The sequence below is a fragment of the Neopelma chrysocephalum genome, unplaced genomic scaffold (assembly GCF_003984885.1).
Source record: "Neopelma chrysocephalum unplaced genomic scaffold, ASM398488v2 Primary Assembly neopelma1_71, whole genome shotgun sequence".
Lineage (NCBI taxonomy): Eukaryota > Metazoa > Chordata > Aves > Passeriformes > Pipridae > Neopelma > Neopelma chrysocephalum.
In genome coordinates, this window is record NW_020897731.1 from 15,465,033 (window position 1) to 15,491,869 (window position 26,837).

Here is a 26,837-nt window from a genome sequence, read left to right on the forward strand (position 1 = left end):
AATGATGCTGTGCAGCTCTGGGAGTAGAGGGCAAGGTGGAAAAGCCACACATTCCTTCAGAATACTCTTTCCATTGCTGGTCTGTGCGTGTGGACACTTTCCTCTTGTAATCTGGTATATATTTTATGGGAGGACCTAGAAAAAACATGTATGGACCTGGACCTTGCAATGCTTGGTAGCTATGAACGCAAAAGGAAAGAATGCTCTCTGGCCTGACAAGTTCACTGGTTTTGTGCCCAGATTTATTATTTCCTTTATCTTGGTACCTATATATTTCTGGTTGCTTCACTTGCCTTTCACGACTCCTTCACTTTTTTATGTTACTGCTCATTAGTCAACCCAATTTATGTCTTTTTAATCTTGTGTAACTTGTTATCAAGTACTTGTGATATTTCTCCTTTCACTGGCCTTCTTTTTGCTTTTCTTTCCCAGTGGTTTTCATGGTTTATACGTATTATGTTTTCCCTCCACCTACTATGTATGAACAAGAGGAAGTAAGAAGTACCTGAGATTGAAGAGACAGAGAATGGGGGTGAAAGACAGGAGATTATGGCAGGCTGGGACTAAGTAAAGCAGGCTGGTCAAGAAAAAAAAAAAAGCTTGTTAAAGAAGAGGCTGGATATAGGAATTTCCTATACCAGAGGAAAGGCATGTCTTGATGAGAACAATATAAAGAAGGAAGGAAATGGTTGTTTGGGTAAGTAGGAGTTTGACTGTGGCTGCAGATTAAAGGAGAAGCTGATCCAGGCTCTGAGCAATTAGCAGAGCTATCAGCCAGGGATCTGGAAGCCTCCAAGAGAGGCAGAAGGAAGTTTCAAACCAGAAAGGAAGGCCAGGCAGGAAAACCTCACAACTAAGGGCATAGTAGCACTTAAAATGAAGAGATATTGATCAGGGATTTGTTACGTCGGGAACAGAGAGGATGGTGAAACCCCCCAAAATGATGCCTGTGACACTGAATATTTACATGCATTTATGCATCATGAGCTCTCATTTTGAATCATTCTGATTCATTAGGGTTATAGTTCATTAAATAGGCACATGTGTAGTGGCATATCCAATCCTGGATAGTCAACAGCTTTTAAAGTCTAAAAATTTAATCAAACGCAAATACAGGAAAACAGGAAAGTGTCAAATGGTACTCAGCTACTAGATGACAATTGGCTGTACTAGCTTTTAAAAATTAGTACAAAAACCCCAAACAGACGAAAACTGCTTTGCAAAAGAGCTTCACATTCTTCCACAACAGGATGAGAAAGGATAATACTGCTTTCCTCCCAGGAAAGAGCAAATTCAAATGCTCCATCTACTCCTGTAATTCCCAGAACAACACAGAACATCAATGCCAAGCCTGACAATATGTTGCTGAATGAGTGGTACCAGAAAGAAAGTGACTATGACAGAAGACAGCATGGCTGGGATAAACAAACAGGTGCTGTCAGCCAAATGCTGAACACTGCAAATGCACACAGCAGATGCCCTGATTAAATAAAATGTGAAGTCACAACATTTGTCTGAGTGATTGAAAAAAATCAACATGCTCTCCTGGTCACAGATTCATTGATTTTTCATGAGAATTAAAAATACTAAAGCGCATTTAAAGAGTCATTTTTCAAAATATGGATTTTTTACATTTTGCTTCAAAGTGGATATCTTTACCAGCCTTCTGCATGGCTGCATGTCATTGAGAGTTGAACTGTCTTTGAGTCTAGTTTTATCAAGGAAGAAAATGCTAAACTCTAGGTAACAGTCTCCTCCGCCTTGATAAAGGCTGCTGTCAGGGCTCTTCCCATCTGCTCTCTCAGCTCACCTCTCAGCTCACTCTTTCACCATGAGAGGCTGTGAAAGTGCGCAGCCTGCCTTTGGTAGTCAGTAAAAAAACCTCCAAATACTCTCCAGCAGGATTAATACCTGTTGAAAAGTATTAATACCAATGTCTTTATACCAGAGCTGTCCACCTCCCACAGCATCCCCAGGTAGTCACACTGCTCTTTGCAACAGTGTGAGTTCCATGGCAGCTCAGATGCTGCAACTCTGAAATAATCTGGAAGTTATATGAAGCTGTGCTGGATGTGCCTATCCCTACCTTATGCTTTAGAAAATGAAGGAATTCCAAGCAGAATTTTTACAGTAAGTACCACACAGCCTCAAGTTCTCAGTGTGACATTCAGTGGTTTGTTAAATGTACAAAAAAGACAAGCAAAGCAAAGAAATGTATAAAAATCCTTGAACAAACAAGAAAGAAGATATTTAGCCAAAACAGTCCGCTTATGGCTCAGCTCAGATTTCTACAAGAACTGGCCCAGGACTGTGCAACATCCCAAAGTATGACCATTATGGTCTGGGGAAAAAAGAAGCACTGCTCAGAGAATTTCAGCCAGAACTGGCAGATTGTGAAGGAGATAAGGAGACAGAAAAGCCCTGGTGCCAGCAGGATAACTTCCCTTCTTAACCACCCCAGAGGCTTTGCTGGTTTAAGGCACATTTATAAAAGCTCAAAAAGAAAAGATTAATAAGCAAGGTAAAATAGAATAGAAATAGGGGATCCTTGGGTGTTTCACCCATTGGCTCCCTGTGCCATGCTTTTTGGTAAAAGTAATTTTTTTCAAATGGAGAATGCATTTGTGTCAAATTGGCTTTGAAGAAAAAGGTTTATTGTCAGGCTAATAGAACCAGAAAAAGTAGTGAGAGCACAAAGATGTCATCTAGGAGCAGTTTTGCTGAGAACTTGTCTTGAACACCAGACCTGTTCATTCAAGGAGATAGATCATAGTGGCAGAAACTGTCCAGGACACAGCTTCCTTGATGCAAGCTGTTCATTTCTGCCATGGAATAAGATCAGGCCTGCCATAACAGCAGTCAGGCCTTATTAAACCTCTGCTCCTGCTACTCAAGAGGCTTTAAGATTTTAAATGTTAAGTTGAAGACAAAAAGGAATGGGAGAGTTCCTCTTCCCAGCAGAGAAAACTAAACTGGGTAGAAGATGAAACCGATTAATATAGATTGAACCAACCCCCTACCTAAAACTGTATCTTCCTAAAAGCCTCTATTTTTCCTTTTGTGTATAATAGCAGAGATATCCCTGACAACCAGAGAAGATCCTCTTTCTCTCCTTCTGCCTTCTCCTATAACCACTATATTACGCATTTTTCCACAGTTAGTTTATTTTACATAGGCACAGTCTGCTTTTGGGAAGGCTGCCTGCACCTGGACACTGATACCTGCACCTCCATAGGTAACAGATGCAAGTATGTTGATAAGGATTGCTGACACTCTAGCTTGAGTTTTACTGGAAAGAAAAGTATAGAAGCTAAACTGAAGCATTTGTTTTAAAACAAGAGAGTTTTGCAGAGAGCTACAAGAAAAAAATCTCCTATTTTGTTGCTGCTACAAATTCCATCACTAAGTTTCTAGTAATTTTTCTGGTCGGGAGCAACAGAGCGACCTTGGCAAAACCTTGCTGGAGTTTCTAACATGCTAGTTTTCATATTTTGTCTCCTGTACCAGTTGCCAGGGTGGTTGTAATAGGAAAAGTAAAACCATTGAAAAACCTATGACTGCTATTCAAGGGACTTAGAGCAAGCCCTGAAACTCCCCAGGCAGATGGTGGTTTAAGAAAAAAAGCAAGCTGGGCTGATGCTAGAAGTGTGTTTCCATGGGAACAGGGAGGTAGGGATGCTGCCTTGCACTTGACCAAATGGGAAGCTGGTTCAGGATTAGGATTAGGAAACAAGTGGCCAGATTCCTGCTGCCATTCAGGGTGTCTTTTGAACTCCTAAATGCGTGACAGGGCTCTTTAAAGACTGCACTAACTCTATATCCATGTGTCTCTATGAGGATTTATTAAATTTAAAAAGTTGTGTATGCTTGAATATGTGTGTGAATAGGAGTGTCCATAAGAGCACACTTTCTTTAGTGATCTATGAAAAATTACTGCATAAATGTGAAATGAATGTCCACCTTTCACTTTAAGACGAGGTCTGGGGTGGTGGTCTTTTTTTTGAACAGCTGCTTTGTGCAATATGATGCTTACCCCAGCCCAATCCAGCTCTTCTAGTTCTCTGAGAGACGATGTTGAGATCACCAGACAGCAAAATCATACATTTGATTTTGCACAGTAATAAAAAAATAGATAGGATGATTATTTTAAATTGTTAGTCTTCCACTGCCCCAGGAGAATAAATGTAATTGTTGTCTGATAAACATCAAAGTTATTTAAATATTACAAGAATCAGAAAATAGCTCGTGTTAGCATAAGTATTTCAAACTACACTTATTTATCTTTAAATGTTTGAGATTAGACTACAATTCATCTAGTTTTTGTCTTGTTGCAGTTCTCAGAAAAATTCCTATAAACCTGTTTTTAGGCCCTTTGTTACTCCCGCAAATTTGAAACAATAAACAAAGACCAAAACAAAAGGTAGAGAACAATAAAGACAAATTCCTAGGATACAGACTCCTAGGAAATAGAGAAATAAATATATGCACTTTCATGCATATTTGAAGCGTTGGTATTTTTTTCTTGACTATAACAATAAACAAAATTCAAAATCCCAACTGAGGCCTAAATTAAGGGCATGTTGAAAAGTAGATCCTACAGTTTGCTTCTCATCAAAATTTGTTGACAACTGAAAAAGCAGCCAGTTACGACCCCTTTCAAAAAGACCTTAGTAGTAGGAGATTAATGTTCGCACACCTGCATTTCCAGCACACAGACACCTTTCTGTGCTTGCATAAATATAAACAAGTAACTTTGGCTCATCTTTGCAACACTTATGAGTGGAGATTTTTAGGATTTGGCTTTTAAAAGGCCTGGTGAAAAAAAACTCCTTCCGCTTCTAGAAACTTCTATGGTTAACCATAGCATCTGTTTGAGCTAGGACTATTCACACCATATAAGTTAGGCTCGTAAGTCTCTGCAGGACAGAGTTGGATTTTGTCCTCTGCATATAGAGAAAAATAAGAGGGTATTCACCCTTGGTATATTTTTTTAAGCACACCTTGATGCCTGCTCCACTTTTGAAGGAAAACTAACGCCGTTCTGCTCTGTGCCGAACCTCACACGTTTTTACAAGCCCAGGCTGATGTCCGCAGTGCCGTGAGAGGCACCTGCCGTGCTTCACTCCTGGGGCAGAAGCCCTCGGCCCCCAAGCAGGTGGTTCAGCGTTGGCTGAGGAACAGCGCCCTTTCCCACCGCAGGGACTGGAGATTCTTGGGTGCTCCGTGCAGCAACACCGATTAATGAGGTGTTTAAGGCAGCAGCCGCAAACAGCGATTCGACGCGTGCGGCTCGGTGCCCTCCGTGGGCTGCAGGTGGGAGACTTGCCACCGGGTCGTCCCCCCCGCCCCAGGAGCCTCCTCCCCGAGCAGGGAATGCCTTGCCATCACGGTCCCTGTCCCCCACCCGGGATGCCCGACTCCCCGCCTGCCCCCCCGCTCCCCCGGTCCGCAGCGCCGCCCGCGATGCGATGCTCGCAGCGGGGAGGCGGCGGCGCGGGTATTTGCATGGGCTGAAGGCAAAGCGGCTTCGCCCGTGTGTTTTATTTTTAGCTGGCAGCTCAGGGCAGCGCAGCGCAGCTCCGCTCCGCCGGCGGGGCGGGCGGGGCGGCAGGCGAGGGAGGACCGAGCCGGCAGGGCGGGCGGGCGGACGGGGCACCGGCGGAGAGAGGTTACCGCAGGCGAGCGGCAGCCAGTCGGGCTGCGAAGCGCCGCCGCCCCCGGCTCCCGCCCCGGCGGCTGCGAGGCAGGGAGAGGCAAGGAGAGGCAGGGAGAGGCAGGCAGCGGCCTCCGGCGTCCCCCAGCTGCGGCCGCGGCTCACCCCGGGCCGGCGGCTCGGTGCTTGGCTTCTCCCACGCCGCAGCCGCGGCGCGCCGGGGCCCTGCAGATGGCCAGTCCTGGGCTGGAGCTGGGAGAGGTTCAGCCTCCTCCCGAGCCCCCCCAGCCTGAGCTGGCCTTCACCGAGGCTCAGAAGTGGATCGAGGTAAGCCCGCGGGATGGCAGGCATGAGGGCGCCTGTCCCCATCGGGGACACCCCGCGAGACGACCCGGTGTCCTTCCCTCCCCCCCAACCCGGGTCGCGGGGACTGTAGGCATTTTATCCTGCGCCGAGCTCCTTCCTGGCCTCCCTACAGCTCTCTCCAGCTTTCCTCGCTGCGGGGAAAGCAGCCGGGGCTCACCGAGGTGTTTAAGCCCCCGCGCACGGTGCGCGCCTTTGGATGGGCCCGGGCCCCTGCCCCCCTCCCGTCTCTTCCAAACTTAATCTGTTAATCGCATTTCCCCTCCCTGGCCCCGGCGTTGGGATGAACGGGCGGCTGTAAACAGGAGCTGGGCAGGTGCGTGGAGGTGCGGAGCGGGCGCTTCCCCGACCCCCAAGGGTCCCCCCAGTCCTGCCGGGAAGCGTCCCGCCGGCTCCCCGCGCCCGCGGGTGGCGGCGGCGGCCGCGCAGGTACCGCTCCGCAGTGCGCGGAGGGCGGGCCGACACCGCTGCGGGGCCGGGGACAGCCCTGCGGCCCTGCTCCCGTCCCTCAGACGAGCCAAAGAGAGAGATTTGGTCTCGCTCTTCAGGCAGGGCGGAAAAATAGATGTGCCTGCTGTTTGCTCCTGCCGTAAAACGCAAAAACGGGCAGGTGGTGGGTGAAATTTAATAGTTAAATATTTTGGCATGTGACAATAGAGACACTTTAAATAGCTCTCAGTCTGATTAACAGTACAGAACACGCATGAAGGTGGCATAAACCCAGATAACAGCATAGCCGCTCCCTTCAGTTGTAGGCTTTGAATTTAATCTGCAGCTTTTAGAAAGCTTCAGTGGATTCTGGTTCCTGACAGTGGTGAGGCAAATGGTTGTTAAAATGATTGTGATTTTAAGATTCCCTGAAGCTGTGTGAATTTCAGACTGTGATGGTTTACTCCAATATCAGCCAGAAAGGTAATGCTGTGTCAGACTTCAGGGAATTGGCCCGGACACAGTAATCTGGCTGGTGTAGGACTGGAGGCAAAGGAACAACAAGGAATGTGAAAAGAAGGGCTTTTGTGCCAAGGAAAGGTGAGTATGCAGCCTGGAAGAGGAAAAGTGCAGTGCACATAAACACCATTTGTCTCGGGAAGATGAATACCACATTTTCTGTGTAGTGTTCTTTATGATAGCGGATCAAGGGAGATGCATGTGACTCCATCGTACGTATGGTATAAAAATGTTTTGTGACCATGAGTTCTGCTGACTGCTAATGAAGCCAAGAACTCAATGGTGAAGCAGTTCTCTGTGGGTAATGAAGCTGTGACTGGTCACTTCAGGCACGATTATAATTAAAGGACTATAAATCTTTCTGTATAGAGCAGAAACTTGTGGGTCAGGCAGAAATTTTTCTCTTGGGCAGTTTAGTCCACAGTTCACTGTGACATGATGTCTCATGCCTGTATCTTGTGCTACCCAGGACCTGGTGAACAGAGCAGAAGGGCTCTTTAACTTCTTGTGTCCTTGTGTCCTCCATGCAGGCACAAGGGATCCATGTGTACAGAGGAAGTTGTCTATAACTTCTTGTGCTTCCTCCCCTTTTTAAACCTGCTTGATACATGGATGACAAAGCTGTAATGTACTGTTAATGTTGCCACTATTACCTTGCGTATAGGGAGCCTGGAGCGTGACCGTGACTGTGGTGCAAGAGGGAAGCATCTGCCTTTCCAGCAATGCCCAGAGTTGATGCTCCTATGATGAGAAAGGAGGAAGAAGCTGCCAGTGAAGCAAATGTGGCTTAATTTGCCTAACATATTATATTTCCTTTTAATCCTGGTTTGACTTAAGCTCTGGAGCATGAGGGTTATTATCTCTTCTGAAAATCTGATCAGTATTCACTGTTCTAAATCTAGATGATTTGGACTGGGTGAGTTATGCTTGACATGTTAGTGCAAAATTATTGAAAAGCATCCTCAATCTTAAAAAGAAATTAAATAAAAAATTGAGGAATGATACAGGTATCAACATTCAGTGTGCCAAGCCCTATTGATTTGGGTGAAAGCAGAAATGGGGGTCATGTTGTGTCTGGCTACTAGATCCATCTGCTTCAGCTGGCTCTGTACTTGTCTCTCACCAATTTATTCTTTGGCCTAGAGATGTTAACAAATGTCCAGTGTGTTGTGTCTTCCAGCTTCCTTCTGACCATTTAAAATGATATCTCTCTCAAATGAAAATAAATCCTTATGGTTGCAAGCAGTGCTGGTGGACCCACAGTAGGCAGAAGACAAGCTAGTGAGGATGTTAACAGGGTGAGACAGCTTAAAACCTGTCTTAAGCTGTAAAATAATGCCATACAAGGAAATTGAAGTAGAAATAGACAGATTGAAAACTCTGAGCTTGCTGTGCATTTTTATTTTTGACAATTAAGTTGTGTGACTTGCTTGTTGAATTCTCATCTGGTTTAAATCCTTGCATGAGTGCTGTCACCATTGTGTAGGGCTGACAGGAATCTACCCTGCGGTCTGTAGTACAATTCTCCTCTGGTGGGGCTGGAAAGGGAGGCTGTCCTCTTTTTACAGATAGAGAGCCAAAACATGAAGTAATGAATGTTTAGATCTGCAAGGATCAAGGTACTTCCCTTCCTCTGGTCCAGAGGTCTTAGGGGTCTTGTGTTTACTCCTTGGGTTTGTGACCTTTCACCAGAGCTTGTCTTCTGGGTGCCAGAAGCCTTCTTTTTCCTCTGCCAGCATTACTTTAATCTGGCTGCTACAGGGTAGGGTAGTCTAAGTTGCAGTGAAGTTTGGGTGGATCCTTGTAATAATCTTGCGTCTCCCTGGAGCTCTGACCCAGTAGCACTGAGGTGTGCCTGAGCAAGAAAAAAGGCCAGAGCTCTCTTACTGCCAAGGCTGTTTATATATTTAACAATCTGAGTTTTGCAAGAGAGTATTTTAAGTGGTGATAGATTTGGTCTCCTCTGTATGTTGCAGCAGATGGGATTTTGGAATTCTGTGGTCTTTCAGCTTTGATCATGAGTCTACTTCAGATAGGAAACCAGCGTTTGGGCTTGCTTAATTTTGCATAAATATCAACTGTGCATCGCACTGTGTAACAGTAAACCAGTCCTATCATTTTAGTTTACCTTGGCATGTGCTACTTAAATGAAGAATACCCTCTTAGTGATAAAATACCCCATGTTAGTGGCACACAGAGGAATTAAAATAAAGGCACTGAATGAAAAACCCTGTGAGAGAGCTACATCAGTCTGCATTATTAAAGGTGTGGTATCTCATTTCAATTAAAGCATCTCAGTTTCACTGAAATAGTATATCAGCCTTGTAAAGCCTAGAAGGTTACGGAAAAATAACAAATCTAATTTAATCTAATGGCCTGTAATCTTAAAATGTTAAGGGTTCCCCTTATGTGTGTTTAAACTAGAATAACTGATGGTCGAAAGAACATCTGTATAAACAGAGTTATTCTTGCCATAAAGATTCATAGGAGAGTAATACAGTAATAAAGTTGCATTTAATGCCAGTGTAATTCCTAAGGGTATTGTTATCTCCTCATCGCACCTCCTAGCCTTGCCTCATTAATATGCTTTCTCCTCATTGCCGAGACTTGGTTCAATTAGGGATGGCTTTTCCAAAGACTTATATTCCTTAGAAACTTTGCCAGCTGATAAGAATGTGTCCTTTATCGTTGTATGGTAATAATAAACAGGTCATGTTTTTCTGTCCCGAATGACCAGCATTTGACTTTGCTGTTCCCTCTAGATGTGTGTAGGCTAAACCCCATCAACTTCTAATAAGTATACTCCTTTTTTCCTGTATATATTCCCTTTGAGAATTCTCTTGCTAGAGAGAAATTTACCAGCAGGGGAGGCTTGTTGGGTGTTTGTGGGTTATCTTCTTTTTTCCTTCTAGCAAAACACCTGTGTTAGATTTCTGTGTTGAAGGTGGCAATTTTAAGTTGGTAACAGTGCTGCTGCTTCCAGGAGAAGCCACGGAGCCATGTGCATTCCTTAGTGTTTCTGGATGCGTCAAATCATACAGCAGAATATGCACGCCACTTCTGCTCTGCCTTCTCTATGGAAGTGTATGAGGGGCACAAATCCCAGAAATTGACTCAGGCAAATAAATGTCATGTGACTGTCTTGTGCCAGGAGTCTGGAAACAAGGTTTTTATAGAGTGTCTATCTTTGGTGTGGGTAAAGTGCTGGAGAGCTGAGGCTCCCACTGCAAAAATGTAATTTAAAGGCAGTTGAAGGTAGTTCATTGACAAACTCTTTCCTAAGTGGTGAAGAACTTGTTTGGAGTATTTGCAGTGGGGGCCTGGAACTTGAGTAATGCACAAGTTTGTTTATATGACCTTCAGAATGTGGTATGACATTTGAGGAACATCAGTGATAAAGTTCTTTTGATGAAAAATATTGGGTAAGTTAACTGATTCACTGAGTATGTGAGTGACCTGTGTCCCGCAGGAGTGTTTCTATTTTCAAATATGTGTAGACAACTACTCTTCCTTTGCTGTGAAGCTGATTTTAAGATCCTTGAATAGGGGCTCCAGTTCCTTTGAACATTAATACAGTACTTAGAACAATGGTGCCTCTAGCCAAGTTGGGACATTTAGGAGCCACTGCAGTCTTGCTGTTATTTGGATAGGAATGGATCAAATCCAACAAATATCCAACAAGTGTTTCCAGAGAATTCAGTTTTGACTGCCTTATGAGTGTATTTGAATACAACTATTTAAGTGTAGAATGTTGCACCAAGCTCTAAAGACTCCATGGTTTTATTGACCAAGTATTGTAGAAAAGCTGTTGAATGAGTCTCCAACCAGTGTCTGCAGTTAAAATTTCTCAACATTTAGCCTTTCTTTTCTTCTTTTGTTCTTCTTCTACTGCTGGAAAAGTGTCTTACCTATATACTCTACATAATGTATTGGGAATGAATTTATTAAAGTGAGCCAGTGTATTGTCAGACTAGAAGAAACCTATGCAGAAGGGTTAGACAAGTTTCCTGCTTTGTGGACAAGCTGAAGTATAGGTCACATGAATCCTTCCTGCAGTGTCTGTAAGGCCACCATGAAGAGTCAAAATGTGTGTGGATGGTGCCTGGTCCTAGATGGATGTGAATATAAAAATAACTTTACTGTGCTTATAGTGATTGGACTTGGACAGGAATTCTTCACTGCTATCTCTACATCTCCTCCTGGGCAGCGTTTAGAGGCTGCAGGCAGGACAGATGGGATGCTCTTCATTCTAGCTAAGTTAGTAATTTCAGTGGAATGAAAAACTAAATAGATTTAGAGGAGGTGGAAGGACTCACCTAAACTCTCTGACCCTGTTTGGGAGGAGGTCAGGGAAATTTTTTCTGCTCCCACTTCCCTGTCAGCCAGCCTTCTGTCCTGTATACATGAACCCAGTTCCCTTATCATGAGATCCGTTTAAGCCACGTTACAAGTAGTGCTTGGCACTGGAGTAAGAATAATCAGAACAACAATACTATTGATAAAGGGATAATGTCAGGAAATGCTCAGCAGGACTGAGCTCTTAATTGTCTTAAAACTGAATTAATTTCTATTTTCAGTACCAAAGTTTTAAAATAGGAGAAATATTTGTCCTTAAGACCAGTCTGTGATGCCACTATGCAATTGATGGTGGAGGTCAGGTAGCGTAGGTATATAACCTCATTACATTTGTTCTGCTAGTGTCAACTACATTTTTTAATTATTTTTTTTTAAGGCAAGCATTGATCTTCTAGAAAGGAAGGTGGAATCTGGAGAATAAATAGTAGGTTGATACAGCAGAATTGTTTTCTAGCTTCTAAAATGTGTTGGCTGATCTGGGAAGTGGTGTTTAATGACAGGTTATAAAAACTGCATTATCTTTTGTTTGGAAAATCTACCAGCCTAGAAGCTTTTCGTCCATGGATGTAAACTTCTGTGCATTGGTTCTCTGCAAACTTTCTAACAAGAACATTTTTTTAATGATATTTCGGAAAAAGCCATTTATAGGGGTGAAAATGTCACTTAAAAGGGCAGCTGCATGGGGGAAGGTATGAACATTTTGCATGCAGACCGTGAAGATCTAAGCTTTCCCTCCTTCTCCTTCCAGGATATCATTTAAAGAAGAAAGTACTGTCTTCTCTTGCCTTGCTCAGTCCCTCAGATCACAATGAGTGCAACAGCTACCATGGCGCTAGTACCATGACATCAAAATTGATAACTGAAACTTCTCCCAGATATGTTAATCGCTGTCTTGGGCCTGTGTCCTTGAAACAGCCTTGTCAGAATGTGAGGAACAGTGACATGCCCCAGCTTAAAATGAAGAAATCCATGCCTATTACTGCCTTTATTTTAGAAACAGCATAAATGTACTCCCTGTACTGGGACAGGGTGGGAGTGACTACTGGGGCAGCAGCTCTGCTGGAAAGGACCATGGGAACCTGTGGAACAACAGGCTGTGGTGTCCCGGCAGCAGGAGAGGTTACCCCTTGGTGATTTTCTGGAGCAGGTAGTGATGGAAGTGGTTGTTTGCTTCTGCTTGGCACTTGCTATGTCACACCTGGAATACTGCATTCAGTTTTGGGGCCCAGAGCGTGGGGGGGACATTGGTAAGCTGGAGGAAACTGAGCAGAGAGTCCCCAGGCTGGATGGGGCTGGAGGACTTGCTGTGAGAGAGAGGGTGATGGAACTGGGCTTCTTCAGGAGAGGTGGATTTGTGGGGACATGGCAGCAGCCCCCCAGTATACCTGTGGGCAGGTTTTTGAGAAGACAGAGCAAGGCACTTCACAGAGGTATGTGGCAGTAGAGTGAGATGGTTGTCATAAACTAAAATAGGAAAGGTTATGGCTTGGCAGAAGGAAAAATTTCTTCACTACAAGGCCACTTGAACATTGGTACAGGTTGCCCAGAAAGGCTAGGAGAACACCATCCCTGGAACATTTCATTCCTGTCTGGACAAAGCTGGGAATGGCCTGGTCAGACCCAAGAGCTGCCCTTGCATGGAGCAGGAGGTTGGAGTAGGAGCCTTCTGAGGTCCCTGCCAACCTGGTTATTCTGTGCATCTATGACTGCTTGACAGTGAGTGAGTGAACATCACTTAATTTTATTTTTAATGCCGCTTTATTGGTTGCTTGTATTATTGTAGTGCTGAAGAGCCTGTTTATATAAGCAAGATCCTTCTCTATACAAAAGCAAAACTCTTAAGGCTTATGGCAGGCATCTTCAGGGTATGCTGGTGAGCTTCCTTTGTAGAAACTCCTCAAGGCAGTGTAAAATGTGTTTGACTTCCAGTCTAACTATTTTTGCTAAACCTGTTTTATTTTAGAAATCTGTAAATATGACCGATTTCCTTGGCTTGGTGAATTTTTTTTGTTGTTATTTAATTCACTGTGCACTGTTATAATTGACCCATAAGGAATTTAAATTATTTCCCTTCCTTTTCAGATCTTGAGAAGATGACATCTAGGCTTAATTCTTGAGAATTTAGATGCTAAGTCCTTAAGAAGCTTTTTGTTCGTGGTATTAGTTGTTTATAAGAATCCTTTACCTGGATAGTCATTGCACAGTTCTAATATAACTTGCTACTGTTAACTAGTTTGGGGTTTTTTAATTGTATGTGTATATAATGATTATTGCTAGCAGTCCTTACCTTAGCAAAATGTCTAGCTTAACAATAGGGTTTAACAACAATAGAGCTTGCATCTGATATTAAAATTGACTTAAAATAATCTAGTGAATTCTTGGTTGGTAAGGAAAGAAGAAAATCTGCTTCATTTGCCCATTTTAAGAGAAACCCTATTTTGCTGGTTTTTGCTGTTCTGAGGGCTCATGCCTAGTATCAAAGACAGCTTCATGTTGAAATCAACTTTGACAAGCTTCATGATTCTGAAAAATAATACTGCTGTGGCTCCTTAGCTCTGGTATCATCGTCAGTGATTCACAGAGCACTTCACAGGCTAAGGTGAAGTGTGGTGGAGGCAGAGGAAACAGTTTTTTAATTCTGCTTTGAACAGATGGATGAGTAAGGTAAGAGAGAATGCTCTTCATTAATTGCACTTTCCTTCACAATCCCTGGTCTGTGATGGAAATAAGACAGGGATTTCTGTGATTTGTGATCCCATAGTGAGTTTCAGGAAGAACACGAAAGGATGTGTTTTTCTTATGCTGTTCCAGCATCCGAATTCTCCCTACCTCCATCTGACCTTTCCACAGTTTTCAGAGGAATCCCAGCCCTCTGGTTATCTACAAGCTATATGGCCAGTGGCTGCACATACTCTATGTAACGTACAAAACCCAGGATTTCTCATCCTGATACTGTAAATACATTCCCTATTGTTTTCTTTCCCATAGGTGTTGGTAGATCTCCATACAGTGTTGCAGTCGTGAGCATTGAAGTTCCTGGCTGGATTGCAGTATCATTTAAAAGACAAACTGTTACCTGCCTGCTATTCCTCAGACAATACATTGCTGTGATTCAGGTTTTTCTCACCAACAGCAAGGAACTGAAATCTGTAAAAAGATTAATACACAAGGGTTCCCAAAATTTATTTTAGCTCTGATACATTCAGCAAAACGTGCAGGTCAAGGGATTTAACATAGGGTATTTATATCGCCTCATAGCACTGTGTCATGTGAATTCCTTTACATGGAATGGGACTCTTGGAAGGAGAATTTGTGAACTGAAGATGAAAAGTGTGGTCTTCTAGTTCTGGAACTTTGCATTTCTAGAGTGGCAGAAAAAAGTTCCAAATGACCTTTCCACCAAAACCAGAAGACCAAGAAACTCAAATGAAATTTGTGGTTCAGGATCAGGTCACAGACTGGCACAGAGAGTTGTAACTGTTGCTCTGACTTGAGAAGCACTGCCTTGCTTTTGTGTAAGCAGAGGCCAGTGCCCATAAATAACTGATTTCACGTGGGAGCAGAATGCTTGCATGGCTACAGAGAACAGGGGGCTGAGGTTAAAAATTTCTTTGTGGTGCTTTTCAAGCACTGTTTTCCATGAAACGCGCAGGGTTATGTTATGCTGTCATATCACAGTGGAGATTTTGACTCCAGTGGAGTTTAGAGGTCCCAAATCCAAACCTATCCCTTTAGTCTTCATCTGCCTATAAATATTTGAGGAGATTATGGAACTCATAATGATTTACTTTCTTGAATATCAGTGGTGCATGTTTTATACCTGATATGGGTATATTGGACACTCCCTTCCAACTCCACTTCCAGCAAACACTGAAAAGCTTTTGTCAAAATGTCTACTTTATTAATCTAGAAAATTCTGAAATAAGAGATTTTTCCTAAGTCTGCTGACAGAGAAGGGAAGTTTCAGTGTCAAAGGAAAAACACTGAAGTCTTTTCCCCCCAGTTCTTTTTTTTGTAATTCTTTGATTTAAATATTAACTGCATGCCTTTGATGACAACTTTTCTTGTATTTTCCAAACTGGGTTTTTTTCCAGTTTAAAAAGAGCCATGGTGTGTTAGCGGAGGTCTGCTATTTGTCAGTGAGCATTTTCTGACTGGGTTTGGGAAAAGGGACGGAGGAATGAGAAGAGGCAGAAGTGACTGCCTTGTCTCTGTCAGACTGGCGTGGGCAGGGATGCCCAGTGCTCCAGTGCGTTCAGCACTGAATCCCTTGGCTTTGTTTCTGTGCGATCGTTGTGATGCATTTCAGTGGGCTAATTCACATACATTGTTGCAACAAAAGCAACTCCGGAATTTTTTTTCAGTCCAGAAGCATAAATGTAACTATGTAATCTAAACAGGAAAAAAGAAAGATGACAACTATGTAAGTGTTGGGTTTTTTTTCTGTTTGTCCTTTTCCTGATTCTGAGTTGTTTTTTAAAGTTGTAGTTTGGAAAAAGAAAGATCCTGATTTGGGAGCATGCATGTACGATATCTTGGCTTCTGGTGGTGTTTGGATTAATTAAAGATAGTGAAGAAAATAAACTGTTTTCCAGAAAAGATTATACTGGCAAGGAAAAGGAGGTGTCATAATCAGCGAGTCATAAAGGTGAGTCTTGCCTGAGTTCAAAGAAATTATATAAAAGCTTAGCCTAACATCCTGCCCCTCCCCAAACCAATTTTTACTTCAACAAGGGGGTCTTCATTTTTGGAATAACATGGAAAAAGCCAGTAAGTCAACAAAGTTTAGGCGACTCAAATGATCCTTTATTAGAAACAGCTTGCCTCCTCTAAAGAGAAACAAAAGTACCCTCTAAACATTTTAATTATGAACATGCAGATCTTCAGTCTTGCTGGGGCCTTGTTTTCTCCTTCCCTCAGATCAGTGCCACTCTGCCCATGTTGATTCTCTGCTGAGGGTGCTGGGCTGATGGGCACTTTCTGTCAGGGCAGGTACTACTACTTCCCGCTGGTGGTGTGGGCTGTAGGCAGTGCTACACTGTCCTCTCGGGATGGCCCAGGCACATGGCCACTGCTAAAAGCGGAGGTGGTGCCTGTTGTGTGGTGGCTCCAGCATAGGCAGCTGTTGTGTTGCAGTTCCTGGTATCCAGAGCCTCTTAGATTGGCACAGCACAGCTGAGGGTGAGATATGTCCTGTGAGGAGATCAGCTTAAAGGGAGCAGAGGGTGTTAAAAATAAAGCTGGTGAAGCTGCAAAGTAATTTCTCCTCCCTTGCTTATTTTTCAATGATTATTTTCTCCTGGGAAGCAGTCCTCAGTTAGATTTGCAGGTGTTCATTTGCTATGGGTGCTCTTCAAAGATGTACATCAAACTGGATTTATTGCAGCCTCACATATGAAAGATGCACTGCAGTTGATGGGAGAACCTTCTTGGAATATCCTAAACAGAAAAGGATCCTTATTTTCATCTAAAAATGCTGCTCAGAAATAAATGCTTTGTTACTTCATTCCTTTCCCTCATTTTGCTTCTTGTTAGTAGCTTCAGGGGAGAAAGTAAGCAAAACTGTTAGAGATAGCTGTGGGATAACTTAATGAGAATTCACAGGGGTAGCTCTGAGGTGACGTTCCAGTATGATATAATAAATAACTCATCTACCGGTGCTTGTGGAATTTTATACATTAATTTCCATTCATTCTAGTTCCCTAGTGTCTCTGATGTTGCACTGCTGAATAATAGCTTTATAGCTATTTATAATAGCTTATTTTTGGATTTCAACCAAGACTCTTGAGTGCATATTTTGGTTATAGACAGATCTGACTTTTTTTGGTTGTTTGATTGTTTTGCGGATTTTTTTGGTTTTGGTGTTTGGGTTTTTTTTTCTTTTTTTTCTTTTTGTTTTAAAATTGTCTGGAGAAAACTTGCATTTCAGCTTCCCACATTAAGGGCCTTGAAATCAATAGATCAAAGCCAATGCAGACTTCTTGGAAGTGGTGCAATCTCAAACTGTGTTGAAAGCTTTTGTTCTTTGCTTTTTTCCTGTCTCTTGGTATCTCTCAAGAGAAGGAAGAGCATAAGGGAGGATCTCTGTGTTGGGAAAGGAGAATATCCCGTCATTCTATGCTTGTAGCCAGAGCTGTGTGACTAGAAGGAGCAGATTTCTAGAAGTAGCAGTGATGGCAGCCTTTGCGCAGGATGAGGAGCTCCAACATGAAGCATCAAAATGACAGTTTCCCATGGGAAACTGTGCTCCAGTATAGCCAGGAAATAGGTGGTATTGGAAAAACTGCTGTTGGAGAAAGGGCTGTCAGTGTTAGCTATGGGCAGTGAACATTTTCCAGTGCATGCAACATCAACCAGGTTGAAGTTTTCTTTTAGGATTGAGAAGGAAAAGTTGGGCATCTCATACACAAAAAAGTGAAAGAGCAAAACATAAGCTGCTCTTTTTCTGTTTGGTGGAGAAAGAGAGTGCTTTAGACTCAGTCTCTAGAACTGCTTTAGACTCAGAACTGCAACAGCATGCAAGCTGCAAGTGGTTGGTGAAGCAGATGTGATATTTGACAAAGTTGAGATGCCTACACATGTCCAAAACTCTTGCTGGTGCTCTGTTGAGGATAAGCTTTCATTTCTTCAACAAAAAGCAAGTAGGAAAAATGGCTCTTCTACAGTGTAGAAAGCTGCTCTGCTGGCAGGGGGAGAAGGTCACTTCAAATGTGCTCACTTGTGTCCTTTGTTGTCTTGAGGTGTATCATGGCAGATTTCCTTAGGACAGTGGCATGAGACGAAAAGAACTGCTGTTTGACAATTCCTCTACAACCAATTGCATTTATGGGTTGCCATGAAAGTATTTTGTAAACAACAGAGCTCGTCCTGAACTGAGCTTGTCCTACTCCTCGGAGCTATGATTTCTTCCTGCCAGAAGTCTAATGAGGCTGTTGGAGGGAAGGAGCATGTTTGGGAATTTCTAGAGTGTAGTAACTATAGCTCTTTCACTCCCGGTGCAGTGACAGAATATTTGGACTAATAGAAGTAGGAGAATTACAACTTTGTTCTTGTTAATAAAGCAAAATGCCTCTTTCTTGCTCATCAACAATGTCTCTGACTTCAAATATGATTTTTTACTTAAGGGCTTTGGACTGTTTTACCTGCTGTTTGTGTGGGCAAGGTTGGGGATTTTTTTGTCTGTAAGTGACTGTCTAGTAATCCATCTGTTATTGCACAGCAGTATGGGTAGCAAAAGGCACTCACTTGAGGCATCTGTCACATGGATGCTGCCAGCTGTCTGCATGCTATATGCCTTAAGGGCTTTAAATATCTTTATGTAGGATAATGATTATTGCAAGCTCACTTGAATAATTTTTATGTGATTGGTCATCCATGCTCCTGGTGTCTTCATATCCTGGTGCATATAGCTTCAAGGTTTTTCTCCTAAACTTGCACAGGAAAAAAAAAAGTTAAAGAAAAATAGTTGAGAGAAGGAAAGAGATGAGGAGGAGCAGAGTGTGGATAAAGAGCTTCAAGGGAACACACCCTGTGTGGCACTTCAGAGAATATAAGCTAGATCAGGCATTTCTAATCCACTGTGAAAATCTTTTTCCTCTGGGAAGTCCTAGTTGGATTGGAGATTTCAGGCCTGATCATGTTGCAGGGAAGATGCAGCTCTTTCTACTGGAAATATTTGATAGCAGTTCTGACTAGAGTAAGCTGCTCAGCAAAGCCTAATAGAGCTTCTCTGGTACATTGTTTCTGTGAAGTTGTTTCTGTGAAGTTGTTTCTTCAACAGTTCTGTGCTAGCATTTAGTATTCCTTTCCACTTCAGTAGAAAGTTAAGAAGCATGAGTACAGACACTTCACCAGATCATCTCTTTGGAAGACACTTGGACTTGACTCTCAAATTCATTCCAGTTACCCTGCTGTGTTTCTGAAGAGAATAGTTGCTTCTTTCCCTCTCTAATTCTGTCTTTCTCCTGCATAACTCCCGTTTTTAAGGTAGAAGGTAGAGGCAGATTTTAGTTGAACTGTGGTGTCAGCACCTGCTTTTGCTTTGAGGTTAGTCTGAACAGCTCTAGGCAGTTGTTCCTCTAGTCAACTTGAACAGCATTTTATCCTCACAGCTGTTTTGCTGACATTATTCCCAGTTAATTATTCACTGGGATTAAGAGCTTTCTGCAGCCAGAACTCTTTGCTGGGAGTGTGCTATCATTTGGCAGACCCATTAAATCAGTAATTCTACGGTGCTTAAAAATTTTAATTTACCCCACATCCTTCATATTTGGAGTTCCAGCTTAATTGCTTTGTGGGCAAAGAGATTTACTATAAATACCTTTATTTTTCTGCCTTTTCCCTTCCTTCACAATATTTTCAAGCCAAAACCTTAAGAACCAGACTTTGCTAAGCTTTGCTGCTTGTTGAGGTACCACAGATAGGATGTATGTGCTTGAGGCTCTGTATACAACTGTTTCTTGAATACTGAGTGAAGTCTATAAGCAACAACTCTCAGCATTTGTTTGCATTGTTCACTCCCTGAAGATGATTATTGTAATTTGCAGATTTGGCCCCATGGGTAACATGATCCTGGGAAGAGAGTTATTGTAATGGTGGTGATGCTGCCACTGGTACTACGACCTTCTGCCAGTGCTGGTGGTACAGGTGGTTTCCTTTCAAACCGATGTCTTCCTCCTTCATGTAGGTGGCAGCAGCAGTTCTTGCCAGCACAGCTGGGCTGGGTATAACTAGAGGAGAGTGCTTTGTGTTTTGGGCACACTTGGTGCTTGAATGGCCATTTCTCTCACTTCTCTGCTGCTTGGCAGTCACCTGTATGTATGTCACTTGTGTCTTATGCTTTGGGAGCTCCAGTTTTAAGCTAATGTGTAAGTGTTCCTCCTGTAATGAAAATCAGTTATATTTTGGATCTGTAGCATAGTTTATCCTGGCACTGGTCCAGGCTGGATGGAGAAGCTTTGTTCCCCTATGCAGGCTGTTTTACTGCTGCTAAGCAGGTAGAAGGAAGAACTCTGATTGGGGTGTGTGCTCTTGAAACATCTGTTTCTTTACTAATATGTTTCTCACTGTCATTGGATCTCTTGCATAATGAAGAGACTGTTAAGCATATGTATTAGTCTCATGATCTGCATTTGATTTCAGCTCTAGTGCCACCTACTCACACATTGTATTTATAAAGTTTGGTGTAGAATCATAATAACCTCTTAATTTTTATCACAATTTTTACCTTTTCCCTTGGCTCATTTTATTTCTCCTGCTACCAGAGTGCATTGAATGAATTTGATATGCTTCTGATGGGCTTCTTGTTGCCTAACCATGGTCATGGAAGGACAAAAAGGAAGGAGGTTTTCATTATTAAAAAGAACAAAGTCTTAAATAATTAAGGGCAAAAGAACTGATGTCCCTTTTGACAGGAGATAAATTTCCAGCACCCTGTTCAGCTGATGTGTGTTGTATTTTCAGACTTCACTGACTTTGGTTTAAGACACTACTAATTTCAAATACCAGCCCAATTTATATTTGGAAAATATTTGGCAAAGCAGATGATTTCATGGGTATGATCTAGCACAACAGAATTCTGTCTCTGGAAGCACAGAATAATATTAAATAGTATTACGAAAGTATCAAGTAATCAAGAGGTTCGTCTTCTTAAAACTCAAAACTATAAAAACCGACTTGCTTACTTTAATGTCATCAGCAGAAAGATTTACTAGCTAAGTTTTGAGAAATAATTTTTCTTAAGTAGGAGAATCAATTTATGTGTCCATCTTTCCCTCAAAGACCAAATAATTTAAATCCCAATCCTTCTGTTTCTACTGTCTTCTGCTAGGCTACCCCAAGGATAGGTTTAGGGCTAAATTGCAGACCAAGCAGATGATTCAGCTAAGCTTGTTGGAAGTGGGAGTGGAATATGGCTTTCTGGGCCTTTGTTGTTTGTGCAATTAAAGTAAAAACTGCCAGCCCTGCCCTACAAAGCCAAAGACAATTGGTGCCCAAAAGCCCACCAACTTGCTTCCATTTTCATTTTTATGAAGTAGCCTATAGAGATTCCTATGTAATACTTCTGTTACTAATATTGCTTGGAGTTTGACAGCCTTTGAAAGTGGCCAAGACTGGATTCAAGACTGTAGCTCAAGATGATCTCTTTATTTAGTCCCTGGTTGGAAGATTTTGTAAGTTTGTGTCTTGAAAGACCATATTTTGTGTATTTCCACTGTTGGTGTCTCATTTCTTTATTGAGTCCAGATGTTTACTAGTTTTGTTCTCTAACACTCTGATTTTAGGGTAAGTTTTGTAACTTTAGATAGAGTGAATCCTTCTGGTTTCTTGGTAGTTGTTACATTAAGATTATACACCTGAATTTTTACAGGAGACTTAAAATTCTACCTTAGAAATTTAGCATGCTAAGAGTAACTTGGCATTAGCCAGTTTGCTGTGTTTTGTTGTGGCTTTACGCTAGAGTAGCAAAAGTACATTATATAACAGAAATGGGAAACAAAATTATTTGTATTTTTTTAAGTATACTGATGATTTTTTAACAATCTATTATGATGGCTTCCTATACCACAGAGGTCAGTTGATATAATATTGCTGAGGAAGGCTTTGTTTATTCCTCCAATAATACCTGACTTCCTACACCAATAGAGCTTTCATGTACAGAGTACCAGAAAATCCAGCTTCACACCCTCATGAGCAGCAGAGATTGGAAAAAGACAAGTGAACACTAGTGCAAATGATAGTTTCCTGTATACATAAGATATGTCTGGGCTAATGCTGGAGTTTTAGCCTTCGCTAAAGCCCAGACAAACTGTTTGACTTGAGGACAGCACAACAAACCTGCCTCACTTGGACTTTTAAATTTTTTTCTTTACTGTTTTTCATTTCAACATTTACTTTGTCTGAGTGTTCACTCTTTTGGCACTTCATCTCCTGGCCTCTACCTGCAGCATTTGTTAGACTGAATTGCATGTACAAACTTAAAAATGTTAAATTATGAAGAGGTGTGATGTGTTCTCCCTGGGAAAAGATAGATAGGTTTTTACTTTAGTCATATAGTACCCAGCATCTCAGAGCCTGATTTCCCTGAAGACTGCTAAATGCAAGTGAAATAAGAATTATCTGAGTAATATGTTTCTGTCTTCAGTCTTGGAGAACGTGATGAAATTTGCAAGGTCAGGCCTGCTAAAATAATACAATAGTGTTGTCTCTGCAAGCTCAGTTCTCCTTCATGGGCATGCATATTAAATACATGGTCACTGCTGTGTTTCTTCTGAGTATCTCTTTAGTGCGCAGAATGAATAGTGCAGCTCTCAATGAACAGCTATTCAGTGTTTCATTTTCTCCTTACTGTTCAACATGCAGTCCTATGCCATGTTCTTTGTGTGTAGTTCAAACCAAATTCCAAGGACAGAATTACTTTCTCAGACTTTAGTGGTGCTCATCACTAAAGTATCTTTGCAAAAAAGTTCTTTGCAAACATGAATCTTATTTCATGCCTTCACTGTAAGTACCAGGACTGTGGTACAGAGAAATTGATTCAAGACTGTATGCTAATTTGAGACTCTTAAGACCTTGTATTCTTTGCCATGTACTTAGCATTCTGTAGCATTATAGAGGCACAGCTATGGCTCTCTTCCGTGTGCTGGGATGCCAGGCACTCATAGCAAATGAGCAACATGTGACTACTAATCAGCTATCAAAAGCTTGGTATCAGTGACTGGACTAGTAACACCACTGAGGACAGTGGCCCAAGCCAGGACAGTATTCAAATCTCAGATCAAGCATGTAGCTGGCTGAAATATAAGTTCATCTCTTCAGCTCCCTGCATTTCTGCCCTGCTTTTGCTGCCTACATAAAAATTATGCAGGCAAGAAAATATCATTGTCCTTGCCTGAAATGTTGGTTTCTGTGGCTTTCAATCTGTCTCCTGTGATATGAATGATGTAATGAATTTGTCTTGTTTTAATACCAGTTCTTTATTATTAATCATTCTCAGGCAGTTTCCTCTTCTTCTGTCTTCTCATTTCTCTCCCTCTCACACCGCACTGGACTGTGTGCTTTAAAGTTAGCACCAGCCTAAGAGAGAGAGAAGTGCTGGTGCTGTTGAATCGCAAGATTTGGGACTCTTCCAACAGGAAAAAAGCAGGGCTGAAATGCCCTTAGCAAGGAAACCTTTGTTGTATTCTATCAGGATAGAGTTCTAGTGACTTATTTCCCTTGCTAATAGATGATAAACTACTTTAATTGTTAATACTTTCCTGACTAGCATAGCAGACCTTCTGTCTTCACCTCCCTGGATAAAGACAGTTAAAGGCTGTGTCCAACACAAATTTTTTGGCTTATTATACACATTTCAACTGGAATATAATATTTTTCATGCTTATGATTACTTTTTGGAAATAAGAAGTCATAATGAATTAGGAGTCCATACATTAGAAGTTTTGAAATGACATGTGGTAGGAGAAAGGGCTGGGCAGGCCAGCCTGTAACATCTGTCCTGCTGCGTGGACATCATCTGCTCCTTGGTATTCTGGTTGTCTGAATTTTTTGGCTGAAATTTAGCATGTGAAGGTTACTAGATCAAAATTTGTCTGTCATAAAGGCTGTGGAAGCTATCACTATCACTATGCTCTTTTAAATCTGCTTTATCTCAATAATATCTTCACTAACTTCTGTAATTAGAATGAAAAGTCAAACTGAGATGATTCATTTAATACCCACTGTGCCCATTATTATCACACCATAGTATTCATTTGTAACTCTCTGACATCTTAAATGTCTTGTGGCAGATTTGAAGTAGGCATCTATTTTTTTTAAGTTTAAAAATCTAAAAATTTCATTTTCCTCTTTTGATCAAACCGTAAGGTGTGAAAACTGCGTAAGGCAGTTAGGTACATTTATAAATGGATGCACATAATTTTTATAGTGGTGAAAGGAGAAATTAATTGATTTCTCTGTAATAAGGGGAATTGCACAGTAAGAAAGGATCCATAATAAATTTGACTAGGAACTGCAATAAATTTTACTTCATCTTGGTAATCAATAAATCAATTCAGTGTCATGGAAGTAGGATGACTCAGAGTCCAAGTGGTATGTCTGATGTGACCCACAAGACAACAATGCTTTGAACATAACATGCTAAATATTCACAGGTAGTGGGCATTTGAAAAAATGAAGGATCCTTAAAGGAATATTGTGTAAAATAATCCAAACAGATATACTTGGCTCTTTTGCCCTTCTGTCCCCATAGGACTTCTGTGGGCACGTATGAGTCCTATTGCAACCCAAAACAGTCAGTGCAGTTGTAGGAACAGTCCTGTCTCAAGATACAACCCTTCAGTTGCAAAATATGGGAGTATTTTTGAGGCCAACTGTTGATAAACACAGGTCCTACCAGCTCATGATTTGTCATGAAACTGGAAGGCCTAAAGAGAAGGTTTGTGTTAAGTTTGCACAGAGGAACACCAACTATGCATTTAAAGTGATGTCATGTTTCCTTGTAGATAATTCTTGGAAGGCTCTGGGAACAGCCATGTGCAGTATCACTTTCAGGTAGAAGGGAAATTTCTGGCTCATCTTGGTGAATCATGGTTGAATCTGAAGAATGAATGCCTTGGAGATCATTCAGGTTTAAAAATTTTTTTTTCTATTTACAAAGTACATGGTGATCCTTTAAAAGTTATGGTAAGAGTCTGGGCTTTGTATCTGTTTTTTGTGCTGTGACTGTAACATGAACTGCTTTATCTCATATAAAAGCTTCAGGAAATTAGCTATATATTTAAGTTAAGTTTTAGGATGCCATTGTAAGACTTCTGTTACCATTTTCACTAGATAAGTGTTGATCAGAAAGGAAACCTTATCTGTCTGGCTTTGAAGCACAGAGTCTACATCATACGAGTCTCTTTTGGTGTGTTGGCATGAAATCATCTCTCAGAACAATAGCTGCACTATGACAGTGCGTAGAAGTAGAGGATAGGCTCCCAAGAGGAGTCACCAGTAAGCAGAATAAAAGTTTTGGCTGGAACCCTGGGAAAATGCTTGCAGCTAGTGTCTCTTGTGGAAAAAGAGGAGAAACTTGAGATTTTAGCACAAGGTAGCTTTGTGCAGGTTTCTGTTGATGGCAAAGAGAACGTGGAAAGTTGCATGGCCGACACTTGATAACCAGGCACCAGGAAAAATACCTTTTGATGTTATATCCTCTAGGTCCAGGTGGCTTCCGAAAAACTGAAAATATACCCTTTTTTCCAAAGGAGCTGACCTTGAAGTAAGGGAGGAGCTAGCAAAATTGACCCAAAAGGGAATTTTTGAATCTGGAGTGTGCCTGTTGCACTAATTTGAACCAGACATTATCTTGTGTGGGCTCTAGAAAAAGCCCCTAATAAAGTAAAGAAGGTACTTGTGTCATGCTGGCAAGAATGTGGTCACATATCTGGGCCTTGTTTATTCTTTCTATTCCATCATTATGTGTGAGCACCATCAGTTTACCATCTCTGAAAATCAGAGTTTGTATTCTGCAAAGGGTGGAAGAAGGCAGCTGGCTTACTCCCCAAGTGCTTTCTTGGGTGCTCTTGCAGAAAGCCTTATAGAAGACAGCCACAATTTACCAGTCTTTATCTTGTCACTCTAAAACTTGTGGGTTGAGGTTTTGGGCAGTAGAATATGTTTTTGTAGACTCATTAGTAGCTGTTTTCCTCTGACTTCTCTGACTAGGGTCTCACAGGATTTTCCTGAAACTCTTCTACGTCTTCTTGTGGTTTTAGGACAACATCTTAGTTCACTCATCAGATGTTACTGAAAACCCAAATTCTGAATACAAATATATACAAATATACTTTTTATGACAACCCACCTAGTTGATCAAGGGAAGCCAGTTGATGTAATATTTTTGAATTTCAGTAAAACTTTAGGTACTGTCTCTCATAGGATCCTTCTGGACAAACTGTCCAGCACACAGCTGGATAAACACATCACGTGGTGGGTGAACAATTGGCTCACGGGTCGAGCACAGAGGGTAACAGTGAATGGGGTAACATCAGACTGGTGACCTGTCATTAGTGGGGTTTCACAGGACTCCATTGTGTGCCCTGTGCTCTTCAACATCTTCATAAATGACTTGGACACAGGACTGGAAGGGATACTAAGCAAGTTTGCAGATGACACAAAAACTGGGAGGAACTGTTGACTCCCTCGAAGGCAGGGAGGTCCTGCAAAGAGACCTCAGCAAATTAGAGCACTGGGCAATCACCAACCACAAAAAAGTTCAACAAGGGAAAAAGTGCCAGATACTGCATCTGGGATGGGGCAAGCCTGGATGTACATACAGACTGGGGAATGAGATGCTGGAAAGCAGTGCTGCAGAAAGGGACCTGGGGGTCCTGGTTGATGGCAAGTTGAATGTGATTCAGCAGTGCCCTGGCAGCCAGGAGGGACAACCGTGTCCTGGGGGACAATCAGGAAAAGCATCGCCAGCCGGTCCAGGGAGGGGATTGCCCCACTATGCTCTTCACTGGGGTGGCCT

General features: G+C 42.0%; 1 protein-coding gene and 1 long non-coding RNA gene across 4 annotated transcripts in view; both read left to right on the plus strand.

Moving 5' to 3' along the window:
• The first annotated feature begins 5,719 nt into the window (after positions 1 to 5,719).
• LIMCH1 (LIM and calponin homology domains 1) overlaps positions 5,720 to 26,837 on the plus strand; it is a 180,999-nt gene continuing 159,881 nt past the window's right edge. The window contains exon 1 of one of the 2 annotated variants that reach the window (XM_027686325.1): positions 5,720 to 5,980. In XM_027686325.1, coding sequence (XP_027542126.1) covers positions 5,885 to 5,980 — 96 coding nt within the window. In that variant the 5' untranslated portion in view covers positions 5,720 to 5,884. The remainder of the gene's footprint in view (positions 5,981 to 26,837) is intronic. The other variant, XM_027686327.1, reaches the window with a different exon arrangement.
• Positions 12,204 to 14,423, plus strand: LOC113969118. Of its 2 annotated transcripts, none has more exons than XR_003534758.1 (3): positions 12,204 to 12,467; positions 12,859 to 13,040; positions 14,309 to 14,423. It is a non-coding gene; the product is annotated as an uncharacterized LOC113969118 (long non-coding RNA). The 2 variants fall into 2 exon arrangements; XR_003534759.1 differs by having other exon boundaries at positions 12,859 to 13,036.